Below are 13,514 nucleotides of genomic sequence, written 5' to 3'. Positions count from 1 at the left end.
TGTTTTGCGTGTGTGGTCATTGGAGAGACGTCTAATTGTCCTCCAGGATTTGCGGCTGCTGTGGGTAAGATCAGTTGAGTTAAATCAATCATTTCTTGCCAGCCTTTTCTTGTCCTTTCTTCAGATGGCAGATATATATTCTTTCACATTTGAACGTTTGTTGCTTCGAACGGAGCTTGTTGAATTTTTTTGTGTATGTATGAGGGTATGAGGTACAGTTCCGTGCTGTTTTCCCAGTAGGTGGGTACATAACTTATTCGATAACGTAGCGGGATGTTACGCCTGGAAGAGCTGCGGACTAGAGATGGTGAGAATATCAAATTTGTGTTCGCTGCCCGCACCGCACTTTAATAAGTTGTTCGCAAGCTGCGCTGCACCGCAAAATTTAAGCACTATAAGCAATATATTCAAACACTTAAAAACACACTACAAACACCTAGAAAGATAGTTTAAACATAAAAGCACGGACAACAGATTTCTTTTTAGGGATGAAACATCCATGTGTAAACTGTTTGCTATTTCACTTCAATTACAGTACACCTCAATTAACTAAATAAAAAAACTTTTTCATGCCGCACGCGGTATGCGGCAATGCGCGGACAGATGTTTAGATTTATTTCACGTCGCTGTGCGTTTACTTGGTTAAACCGCGCAAGCGGCTGTTGACATCTTTACTGCCGACCTTATAAACTAATAAGATGTCTATGCTTGAATCATTGAAGCGCAGTCGACACGGTTGACCGCAGTCACGTTCATTTACCTGTTTTGTAAAAAAGGTGAAAATTGCCAGAAAATACTACTTTGACTAAATGTTACAGTTTGTATACAACTTGGTTTGTTACACATCCTTAGCAATTCTTCATGCAAATGTTGTCATGAAAACACTTAATTATTTTGTTTTTTCTGGATGCAAATCACATAATTGGCAAGAGATTGTAATACAAATTTTGAATTCTTTACATTGTTTAGCGTATAACAAAATTGAACGACTTTTAAACCAAAATCTTACCTTTATATACTAAAACCTATATTATCTACCTGTGGTGAAGCCTGAGCCATACATCAAACTACTTTAGGAAGTCATAAAACAGTCGTGTAAAAAGGGTGGTAATTTGTGAAATTTATTGAAATACAACTGTTAAATATATTTTGTCCATATTGTAAGCAAAAACAGGGAGTGTCTATATAGTTCCCTAGCCTGGTAGACGTGTTTGGGGATATAAACAAGTCTTGTTCAAAAATATTGTTATTATTTATATATATGTATATTCTTAAACTTAATGTGACTGTATTTATTCCAAAAATTGGCATAAGTAACTATTGGTGCTAATTAATTCCTTTTTTACAGGTGAGTCCAAAAGTTGATCAGTGTCAAAAAGTGTTTAAGCAACATGTCAGATAACATTGCCCCTAAAAGTGCTTGGCCAACCTGGAAATATGTGCTGGCAGCTGGAATACCTGTGACACTGTGTGGCATCGGCCTCTATATGTACCTTGGTTCTAAGAAACAGAATGATAAAAAAATCAGTCCGGTAAAGCGCTTTGAACCAGAAGGAAGCTCATCACCCCAACGGCTGCAAGAAACAGTAGTTGAAGTGAAAGATGAAACTCCATCAAAGGTTCATTTCTTTTTGTTTTTTAGATAACGATTATTAATTTCTTCAGAACATGAAATGTTTATCTAGGAATTTACCTAATAAATGCCAAAAAACTACACCAGTTTTACCTGTAAAGTGTGCAATTCATGCCTTTGTATATATTGATAAATTGCCTACATTTCTGACTTAAATGCCTTACAAAATTGAAAAAAACAAAAAAACAATTGTCTTTGTCTTAAAAATTTTATTTAAAAGTAATTCTAGAAAGTAGAAAATATGTACTTCCAACTGTCTTAAAACATATGACAAATAAATTAAAAAAACAGAAATATATTTACTTGTTTGTGAATTGTACGATAATCTTTCTTTCAATTTTCTTAATTCAAATTTCTTATTAGACAAAGCTACAGGAGGCTACTGACCTTAAGAATGAGGGAAATCGTTTGTTCAAGCAAGGAAAATTTGAGGAAGCAATTGTGAAGTATACTGACGCAATAAACGTTTGCCCCGATAAACACAACACCGAAAAGTCAACTTATCACCAGAACAAAGCCGCAGCTCTCGAGAAGATGGTAACTTCATCAAGTTGTTTACTTTTCAAAACATGTATATATTGTTTAATTATCCTGTTTGTGCATACAATTTGAATATAATTATATATACAATTAAATTAACACCCATGTATTCAGGGTCAAAACGAGTAGGAAATAATCTACTTTATTCAGCCATGGGTTTCAGAATTTTATAAAACGCCCACTTTAAAATGTGCTTAAAAAGTATTAAGATGTAAAATCATGTATAATTTTAGGTTTTTTAACAAAACATGATACTTATGTCAAATATATGAAAATTGTAAATCAACATTCAATCATTCATATCACAGTTAAATTTCATATCACAAATTATGAATTGTATAAAAAAATTAAAAGTCAATTAGGCTGAATCAGGGGCGTAGCGAGGGGGGGTGTCTAGGAGTCTTGGCACCCCCTTTGAAATCTCAGTTTTAAAACAATTATCACAAAACTAAAAAAAAACGGATTGCTGCAATGTTACATCGGAAACATTGCACCTGGCATTGAAAACATGTTAGTCATCGGTGCTAATCGCCGCCAACGCCTAATCACGCTCGTTATCGTTGTTTCATTTAGCAGTCGCCTGTCACCGACTCAAGTAATCTCAAGCAGGCCTGTTAACGAATATATATTTTATTGATAAAAATGAAAGTCTGTCTTCTCAACGATGTAGAGAAAACAGGCGTGTAAGCTACAGCAAACGTATTCACTGCAGGTCGTTCTATTGAATGTTTTTATTAGCGTAAATCTCGAAAAGAAGCGCTTGACCGTCGCATTTTGAAACATTGATTAAAACGTCGACAAACTATTGCCCGATAAATTCATAATAAATCGCTGTCTTAACTTCAGTAATATGTTTGTGTTTTTCTTGCACAGTTTCAGTTGAATAATTTATACAGAGTTCAAAAAGGGTGATTTTAAAGCCACGCTTCATACCATCGGCAAAATTAAAACTACAAATATCACCAAATTTTTTGATAAGCATCGTTAATTTTGCTGACAATGAAGTGCAACAGTTTGTGATTGATACGTCACAAAGGCTGTTCTGACACCGCAATTCCATAGCGTTTCGCGCGCAATTAAAATCACTTGAAAATCGGAAGTGAATAAGACAATCGGACTTGAATACGAGGTGTTGCAAATTTTTTATCGTAATCGCCGTTTTTAGCGTCTAAAATACACAAAACGTAAAATTTTTCAGGCTCCGCCCGTACCTTATAGGGGTGTTTATAACACACCTCCCCAGCCCCCTAGGGATTTAGGTTACTGATCATGTGACACAGCGGCGTATCGAGGGAGCCGTGGTTTGCTACCCCCCTTTTTGTGAGTAATATTATTGATTGTTGTTTGTTTTGGTCAGGGTTTAACAAACTGTCAGAAGCGGCAATGTTCTTAACGTATTTGGGATACGCGTCTTAAGCTAATGCGTAACCAAAATCTAATGCAAAACTTTGTTTTGGTCTATTTTTGGTCGACCGTAAAACGCAGTATATTTTTTCTCTTTCGTTATTTGTTTAGGTTGGGTGATTATATTATCAAGTGTGAATTCGACAATTAAAACGCGAAGACAAACCGTCTTTCTTTTTTCTTGCTAAAACGTTGAAGTTAGGCGCAGCTAATGTTCCTCTCTGTTCGCTGTCTTCTCTAATATTCAATATTGGTTAACAACGGATTTTTTTTTCAAACAGATTCTTAAAAGGTGGTATAATGATGACTGTCGTGCGCATTTTAAAGTCGCCCTTTTTTAAGTTAAGTTAGTTATTCTCTATAAGCATATTCTAAGTCTAAGACCACGTGTTTAGTGTGCAGTTGACACAACTTATTCCCCTCAACCGCAGCTTGTATTTTAACTGACTTGGCACACTGCTTGGCGCAGATGTTGCGCTAATTGTGGCATAATAACACCCAGGAAATGCTATCTTTGTTTAGTAATGCACATGGCGAAAGGCTTGCCTGTAATTTAACGCTAGTCCCGTACATGGAACTTAGGAAACTGCGCTGTTGATGGTTTAGGATTCTTCCCAAATCAATCACACATGTTTTACGGTCTTGGTTTAGTTTTTCGCCTGGCAGGAGTGTCAACGACGCACCTGTTCGCATTTGCTGGACGTTAGTTGTTTCTGACTAGAATGTTTGATGACGTCATTACCATCACTATTTTATGATGTTTACTGTTTTATGACGTTATTGTCCATTAATGTCAGACCAAAAATAGGGGAATTCCCTAAGTTGGAAATTCGGGACACCCCCCTTTGAAACGGTTACGCTACGCGCCTGGGCTGAATATAAAATCCTGTAGACTATGATTTCCGCTGCAAGTGTTGATTAAAGGAGCCACAGGCCTGGTATATAATAATACAAAACCACTGAAAAAGATTGTTTGTTTTTTGTAACTTGTGTCCATTTCTGGCAGGTATTTACCAAATATAAAATATCAAGAGTTTTTCACTAGAATTATGAACAACTAACTAACGTATGCAAAAACTCCAATAATTTATAGTGTTTTAAGTAATTATGTTAACGTAATCACAATGCAGGCCACTCACCTAGATATTCATGAAACTATAAAACTAAGATAAATAAGAGGACTATTTTGCTGGAGGGCTTTCACTTTTTACCTAAATGTCCACTTAATGCATGTTACTGATGAAAGTGTGCAAATATATATAGGTTAGTATTTGTGTTGCGTGTCAGATGCAGCACCTATTCTGTCTAAAATCAAAACTAATTGCCACCCTAAAGAGAGGCTTAATTTTAGCCAGGGTTCTTATGCAATAATGTACTTTGATGAGGTATATCTAATGGTGGATTTCAACCATTTTGCACCGGTTTGCGCGTACCACACTTTAAAAAGTAAAAAAAATTGCAAAATAGTTTCTTGACTAACTGCCTTTTAGTAGACTTTATGTATGTAGGGTTATCACTTAGGCGATTATTGTTTTATTTAAAAATAATAAATATTGACCAATAAAATAAAATGTTATCAAATTTTGACCTAAAAATATTTTTTAACATATTAGGAATGAATTGACTTGAACAATGCATGAAGAACATCATTAGTGTCTTGTATGAAGAACAGCATTAGTGTCTTGACTTTGCCAGGGATGTTCAAAGTAGAATCCCAAGAACCAAGCTATTTAAAAAAATATAAGGTTTAAAATCCAAAATAAAAGCAAGGCGCTTGATATACAAAGTAAAAAGAAAAAAATAACAAAGACCTAGCATATTTTTATAAGAGTAAACAGAATAATTGCAAATCAGCTCTGAAAAATACACATCAATAACTAGCTATTTAAAGCAGTGGTTTTTACCCTTTTTTCTCTTGTGCCTCTTGTTTGGTAATTGCCCTGTGCCTCGAGCCCCCCTTAGATATTAAATAATTGTCATACTAAAAATGTTTTTATTTTTTTATTATACATCACTAAGAGCAAGGGTTATCAATATTTTGTTGTTATTTAAAAAAAAAAAACATTTGTGAAATAAGGCATTTTTTATGTTTTTTTAAAACTCTCTGTGTAAGTGTCATGCAGAGCGCCTCTTACAAAGACTGCCTGAAACCGCCAGAAACACATTACCAAGCCAAATATAATTCACAAAAAGCAATTTTGTGTTTAGCTGAATTGCATATAAGCAAAATATTTTTTTTTATATATTACATATACAGTACATTAAAAAATTAAATTTTGTTATAGAATTTTTTTTATCTATACGCTGTAAAGCATCAAAACATATTACTCAAGTTCATAAGTCTTTGAAATGGGAGCCCTTTCGTTAATAAATTTGTGATGAAATTTCTAAAAAAATTGTTCAAGCCCCCTACCCCCACCCCAAACAAAAGAGCAAACCTGTTTTAACTAGATCTAGGTAAATCCAACCACTGAGTACATCCACACCTTTAAAAAGCTGCAGATTTGCTTTAATTAGATAGCTTTAATTATGTGACTATTTGTTTAACACTTCATTAAATGCATTTCTGGTTTATATGTTTGTTGTAACAACAGTTACTTTTGAAGTTGCTTTGATTAATGTTAACCACTTTTTTACCTTTAGCAAGATTGGCAAGGGGTTATAGATGAATGCTCAGCAGCTGTCAACCTAAATCAGCGTTATGTGAAAGCATTGTTCAGGAGGTCGAAAGGTTACGAAAAGTTAGAGAGAAAAGAAGAGTGCCTTGAAGGTAGGCTCATGTAGTAAAACTTACATTACAATTACAAAATTGTTAGAAAGTTTTTTTGTACATTGTCTCTCTTTTTTTGCCACAGGTACCAGGGCTTAAAAAAACCTAACACAAAAATAATTCAAATCATTTTTTTGTCATCAGAGTTTGATAACTTTTTTGTTGACATACATTTATATATAACTGATGTTTCTCTGTTTAGACATTACAACTGTCTGTATTCTGGAGGGTTTCCAAAATCAGGGGAGCATGATCTATGCAGACACCATGTTGAAGCAGATTGGAAAAGAAAAGGCAGTAAAAAAATATCAAGTAGGCATTTGTTGACGTTAATGTAATTTACATATTTTTTTACATGTATATTTGTTTGACCAAAATAAACCTGAACAATGTTTTTTTTGAGAAATGTCGGTTTACTTCTACTTCTCATATTAAACAGCAAGCATTAGGTATCTCTTGGTCACGACTCAAGATGCTATAAACCAGGGGTCGGCAACCTTTCGTACGCAGTGTGCCAGTTTATGAAAAATGTCAAAATATTAACAACTCGCGTGCCAAACATTTTTCTATGTTTGGTTTCGCACTAGCAATCAAGGCTGCAGAGTCGGTTAAAAACAACCCGAGTCCGACTCCGGCCAAACATCAGATTTCATCACGTCCCGAGTCCGACTCAGCCTCTGTGTTTCACCAATTTATGTGTAACTAAATTAAGGTGGATATTCCGCAATCCACTCTATAGGGTCATGGAAAATATGCCACGAGCATATGCTATTCCACCTTAACAATTTACAGTTTGCTGCCTTATTAGTTTCGAAATTTGGTTCTGCGTATACGCACACGTCGTACTCGGGTAGTTTTACTTACTCGACTCCCGAGTCCGACTCAGCAACCCTGCTGTGATCTGACATCTAATTTATGTATCTTTTTTGAAATATACTTCGATGCTTTTAAGCCGATACCTAGAAGTGTTAACTACCAGTTTCGCTTTTTGTTGGTTTCTCAGTCGCACAAAAACACACGTGCTTACTTTAAAAGTAGAACAGTGGTTCTCAACCTTAAAGTTTAGGATTTAAACGAGTTGTAGCCTACTTTTAAATAGTTGGGCACAACACTTGCAGCATTGTGACGTAAGATGAAGTCCAAAGTAGACCGTTAACTCTAGGTTGCATCACAATGCTGCAAATTACGGAACTGGCTAAGTTCTAAATTTGATGGACAAGCCGCCTTCAACATCTTGCTTTTTGCAATTGAGATATAAATTTGTAATATATGTGGTGGACCGGCAGGAAAGTTGACGCGGACCGGCAGTTGAGAACCACTAATTTAGAAAGCCCTGCTTTAACGTAGTAAACGTTACGCCAAATTTGGGGCATTGTGACGTTATACGAACTGTTGGTAAACAACAAGTACGCCCACAAAAAAATATTAAATACAACACATTACACAGTTAAGACACTTATTTGTGACACGAACTGGTAATGTGGGCAACCATTTCGTTAGCGCTAGTGTTAGTGATGTAATAGTAATATTAATGATGTGACAGTGATGTAATGGTTGCACTTTCTGAAGGTGATATTACGTAAGCGTTAAATCAATTGGCGTGCCATGCAAAATCATCTTGCGTGCCACAAGTGGCACGCGTGCCAGGGGTTGCCGACCCCTGCTATAAACGATTGTTTGACATAAAAACTATAATTACTTTGTCTGAAGAAAATTTAAACTGATGATGCCGTTTTTTCTTTACATTTTATTCAACTTTAAGCTTCAATTAACCACCCTTTATGTATGTGGTATTAACATCGTTCATAAACTTTGTTTACAGGATCGCAATCACATTATGCCTTCCACATTGTTTATAAAACAATATTTTGCCAGCTTTAATGACGATATTATATCAGACGATCTTTCTGATGAACAAAAAAATTATTCTCCCAACAGGTAATTTAACCTTCTTGCAGATAATGATTATTTGCGATAAATTGAATACCAAATATCACCTTTCTTTAGTTTTAATTACTGAATTTAATATGCGTATGCTTGTGTAATATGTTGTTCGCTTCCATCTACTGCAAATAATATGGCATTTTAGAAAACCGTGAGTGTGCATTTAACAATATTAAGTACAAGTCAGTTGGCACACACATTTCCATATACCAAACGTAGAGTAGCTTGTCGAATTTCTGTGTAACCGTCCTGCCACTTTTAGTGTTTACATTTTGTGTAACGGAAGTAAAAGCGACAAGCAATTATTTTGCAGCGGCTACGTTTGCGCGAAAATCGCAATGTCAGAATGTAATTACTCGTCCGTCATAAGCGAATGCACAAGAGAGATCGAAACGTCTGAGAAGGGCGCAGGAGAGGACAAGAATGACGAACAGCAACCTGGTACTTACAGCTTTTTTATTTATTGCGAATAATTGTTGCCATTATGAACAACGGTCACCAAACTACGGCACTCGGGGTTTGTTCTTCTGACGTGCGGCATATTTTCATACAGTACAACGGTTATTTAAAGTTTATTGTCTGAAAAGTTTGTAGGATGCAAATCTAATCTAATATTTGTTTTGTATCTAATCTATTTTTTATCGATTTGTAACTGAACAACATTTTTATAAGGCTTACTATGTTATTGATGAAATAATTTTTAATATTTGCTTCGTTTTATGATAATCAAGTCAATAAAATTGGACCCAAAATTTTATGCCCGGTCCGCGATCGCCAGTCCACAGCGATCCACTGATCCAGCCCATTTTGAAAAACATTTGTGACCACTGTCCTATTGTCTGTTTGCATATTTTACAAAATCATTTTGTATTGGGCTTTGCTTTCCATCAAAAAGTTAGTATACTATACTAATACTATCTGTGGCCAACCAGGGGTGAACTGGAGTTTAATTGATGGCCTTGGAGTTAATATATAAGTGTTTACTATATAGGCCAGGGATGTCCAACCTTTCAGCAGAATGGGCCGCATTGCCACTTTAGAAATTTCGATGGGCGACAAAACCTATTAAAATAAAGTTACGTCATATCTTGACGTCATAAAACAACTTAACTTATAAATACCCGCTCTTTGAGAGTGAACTTTTAGTATCTCATATCTCATAAATGTTAAGGCTTTTACATGTCCTTTTCCCCTAATTTTATTTGCACCAACCAAATAATTCTGTTGAGCAGAAAAAGGGATTCAACATGTGAAAAGCACAATGTGGTACAGTAAACTTGAAATTAAAGTCAAAAGATTGAACATCGCCCAGTTCTGCCATCTTTTACTACCGAGTTTCACAGTATTTAAATAAACGTTTTTTACTTTTAAAATTTATTTTTGAAATATGTATTTGAAAATAAACGACCTTTCTTTTAGAAAATAATTTTTTTGTTTTTTTTGTATAGCTATTTCAATCATATTCGGTTTCTGTAAATGTAAAAAATCATAACATCCATTGAAAAATGCAAAATTCAAAATTGGACGATATTTTTCCGTTTTATGTGAAATATAAAAAAGTGTATTTTGTTGAATTGAAACTTTTTTTTAAGCATATACCTGCGAAGCATATTTGTTGCGAGGAACGTTTAATCTTTTAATCGGCAACTCTGATGAAGCTAAAGCCGACCTTGAACAGGTCATCAAAATGAACGAAGCGAATGTTAAGGTAATATTTTTTTGTTAATAATTAAGCTGATTTCGTAAAAAAATCTGAAAATACGATCCAGATAATAACATATAAAATGAAATTTATCGCTATTTTGAAACATTCTAGTTTTTATAAAAAAAAATTCTGCGTTTGTCACATCTTGACGTTAAAAAGTGTGCTAAAAATATAGCTTTTGAATATCTAAATACCTTAGTGTTATTCTTGTTTCGTAACGACGTTGCGTACGTTAAGAAAAGGCTTAAGCATGTGCAGGGCTTATTTGTCGGTTGTTAATGATAGGTGTATTTTGTAAGTGTTTGCCCTTTTTACGTGTACAAAAAATCCAATCACATAACTAAAGCAGTCGGCATGTCAACCAGTCTTTAACGTGTAACGTCGATGCACTGTTTTTTGTGACGTAATAAACTGGTGTATAATACTGCATGTGCGTCTTGTCAGTAGCTGACAATTTGTACTTATCTCCTCCAGTTGCGCGCCAATGCACTGATCAAACGCGGCAGCATGCACATGCAGTTGCAGGAACCGCAACTAGCCGAAGCCGATTTCAACCAAGCTGTTGAACTAGATCCGGAAAACTCCGATGTTTTTCATCACAGAGGGCAGGTAGGCTTTTTGCAGTGTCGAAAATCGAAATATTACGACGAATGCGCGAAAAAGTTGAGGCATTTCCGATACTATGTGCTTAACTCCAATGCCATTAAAAATTTAAACGAAAAGTACGGTTTGACAAAAATGACCTCAATTTTATTAAACCGAACTTCGTTTTGTTAAAAATAACCTCAGTTTTATAATCAAATATTTCAAATTGGTGGGATTAGAACTTAAAAAGGTAGCTGACAGTTTATGAAATTTATAATTGCCCCATCCTTTACCTTAGACCTGTATAACCAAGTCATTTTGTTTTATATAAGAAAATACTTTTTAGTTCTTTTATATTTAATGATATTCTAATGTCGGATAAATACCGATATCATCCTACTTTCGGGCGCACTGCAGCTATTTCCACTTGAGGTCGGGTTTTGGCTCCCACCAATAATGTACGACATCCCGACACTAAGTGATTATCACGGAATTGCTTGTTACACTGCGCTTTAAAGTCCTATATCGTGAATGAAGTTTTACCTGGGTCCGATTTCTCTCACCCGCATCTATACATTCCAGCTTTACATCCTGCTCGACCAGGTTGACAAGGCTTTGGCTGATTTCGACAAATGCACACAACTTAAACCAGACTTCGCCATGGCTCATGCACAACGATGCTACACCATGTACAGGCAAGTATTATGCTACTTTTTGACCTTGTTTGTTCGGTTTTATTTAAGCGAATTTGGATGGGAGGTCAAAACATTAAATTGTTTAGAATAGCGTTAATGAAGGTTTATAATGTGCAAAATACCCTTTTATCAAAATCCAATTTGTCACCATTTTCTTTAGACAAGCGTTCGCGCAAAAGGACGTTGTTCAAACGCAGAGCGCCATTCAGCGTTTTGAAGACATAATCAAAGAATATCCTACCTGTTCGGAAACGTATGGTCTCTATGCACAAGTAAATATATGGTTGTGTTGCAATTTGCGTCATGTATTTATTTTTTTTAATAGTTTATTGACATGATAAATTCTTTTGCTAAAGTCTGACTTAAACTTTCTTTTAACTTTGTCTTTTTTTAATCAGGCCCTAACAGACAGTGGAAATTTTGAAAAGGCTGATCAACTTTTCAAAGACGCGATAAACATCGAACCAGAAAACGCCACATTATTTGTCCACCGCGGGTAGGTTTCTTCGTACTGTAGTAAATATTGCGATTGTAAATTTAGTTAAATTGAGATTGAATTTTTTTTATAATTTAAGACCTAAGCCAGATTTCGATCTAAATAGCCACAATTAGACCTAAACACATCATTAATAGACAACAACTACATTGCTAACCATAACTCATAAAAACATCCGGCGCCCAAACTGCTTTTGCATAATTGTTTCGTTTCCTATAACCACGGGTAAGGATGTTACCTGTGTTTCATAATTTATTTCTGTCTTTTTGCCTTGCAAATATTAAGGCCCTATAGATTTTATTTCGTCGAGTGTTTTTTTTTTTTTTAGAAGGGAGAGTTCTTCATTATTTCGCATTACTGGCCTTTGTGCCGCTGTTCGTTTGATCATTGGTATTAAACTGTGTTTTTGTAGTTTCCCCCAATGTTGATGAAATTTAAGTCATATTGTGGGTAATCGCTGCTCCTCTTTTTCCATAAGGCAAAATGTCAGTAAAGAACTCGGCTGTCAATGTGTACAGTACACCTTGATGAATTTACTGTATTATCCATTTTTAATTTTTTTTTTCTGATTACAGCAAATAATGTTTTAATTTTTTTAGTCTGTTAGCGCTTCAATGGAAACAAGACATCGATGAAGCAGTTCGACTAATTTCAAAAGCACTTACCGTCGATGACAAATGCGACTTTGCCCACGAAACAATGGGAACAATAGAAGTGCAAAGGTAAAATTTCTGTACAAAGTAACAGATTTCGCAGAAGTTACACAAGTTTCAGTTTCTGTACCCTTACGCTTTAGTTCATATAAAACGTCGTAAATGTAGAAAACCCAAAACGGACCGGTTCTTAAATTCCAACAGGGGTAACCTGGATAAGGCGATTGAACACTTCGGCGTAGCCATCGACTTTGCCAAGTCCGAGCTGGAAATGGCGCATCTCTTCGCTCTTCAAGCAGCCGCCCTCGCACAAGGCAACATCGCGCGCAAATACGGACTCAAACCGCCCATGCCACCAGGCATGTAGATCATGATGCCACTGCCTTTGGCCTTGCAATAGACTGCTGTCTGTCTGTCGTTCGTACCTGAATCTCTTAGCCGATCGCTTTGGCAATACAATCTACGCTTCAGATTTCTACAGTGGTTAACATTTCAAGCTATTATAGCATTTGCGATATACCGTTAGCTGTGCCAATCTCTGTTAGGTTCCGTAAAACCAAGTACATTTTTCTTGAAAGACACTATGCGAAGATGTTTTGCGACCAAATAAACATATAATTTTTATATTAGCAAAGCTATGTTATTAAATTAGTATTAAGATATGGTTTCAAATGATGGTGACATCGCGTCGATCTCCAATTTCTTCTTCGTAATTTTTAATTTACTGACATTTGACTTATAATATTTTTGCATCGCAATCATTGTGAATGTGTTGCTTCTACATACCCGCTTCAATAAATCCAAAGTCTTTTGATGCCTACTTAATTTTAAGATTGCTTTTCATTTTCACCAACAATCGCAGAAAATCAGTTTGAAACACAGAACTATTTGCTTTGGCATTTTTTTCTATAAAACTCCTGGTGATATTTAAACACTAAAGTTATTTCTGAACGTGGCGTTACAAAAAACCTTTTTAACGAAAGTTATCTGCTTTCATGTTTGGCTTGGCGGACCGTCGCAAAGAAATCGAAAATATGTGGTGATAGCGCATTTGGAACAGACATATAAGGCAAAATAGGACTCCAGCCA

At 35.4% G+C, this 13,514-nt stretch overlaps 1 protein-coding gene across 1 annotated transcript; it reads left to right on the top strand.

Moving 5' to 3' along the window:
- Positions 1–1,353: 1,353 nt before the first annotated feature.
- On the top strand, positions 1,354–12,836 carry LOC146168001 (mitochondrial import receptor subunit TOM70-like). The gene is made up of 13 exons (XM_083388775.1): positions 1,354–1,619; positions 1,997–2,170; positions 6,221–6,347; positions 6,550–6,659; positions 8,170–8,285; positions 8,605–8,732; positions 9,884–9,999; positions 10,471–10,605; positions 11,164–11,276; positions 11,437–11,548; positions 11,675–11,772; positions 12,372–12,494; positions 12,630–12,836. The coding sequence occupies exons 1-13, from the start codon at positions 1,392–1,394 to the stop codon at positions 12,790–12,792; spliced, it is 1,743 nt and encodes a 580-aa protein (XP_083244901.1). The 5' UTR covers positions 1,354–1,391; the 3' UTR covers positions 12,793–12,836.
- The last annotated feature ends 678 nt before the right edge of the window (positions 12,837–13,514 follow it).

Source organism: Ascidiella aspersa, chromosome 1 (assembly GCF_963924565.1).
Source record: "Ascidiella aspersa chromosome 1, kaAscAspe10.2, whole genome shotgun sequence".
In the NCBI taxonomy this organism is placed as follows: Eukaryota; Metazoa; Chordata; class Ascidiacea; order Phlebobranchia; family Ascidiidae; genus Ascidiella; species Ascidiella aspersa.
This window is presented reverse-complemented; position numbering and strand designations above follow the sequence as displayed.

Coding starts and splice junctions, on each gene's coding strand:
- LOC146168001 (XM_083388775.1), top strand. CDS start 1,392: ATGTCAGATAACATTGCCCCTAAAAGTGCTTGGCCAACCTGGAAATAT. Junction 6,660..8,169: donor AGGCAGTAAAAAAATATCAA/GTAGGCATTTGT, acceptor CTTTGTTTACAG/GATCGCAATCACATTATGCC. Junction 11,549..11,674: donor CGTATGGTCTCTATGCACAA/GTAAATATATGG, acceptor TTTTTTAATCAG/GCCCTAACAGACAGTGGAAA.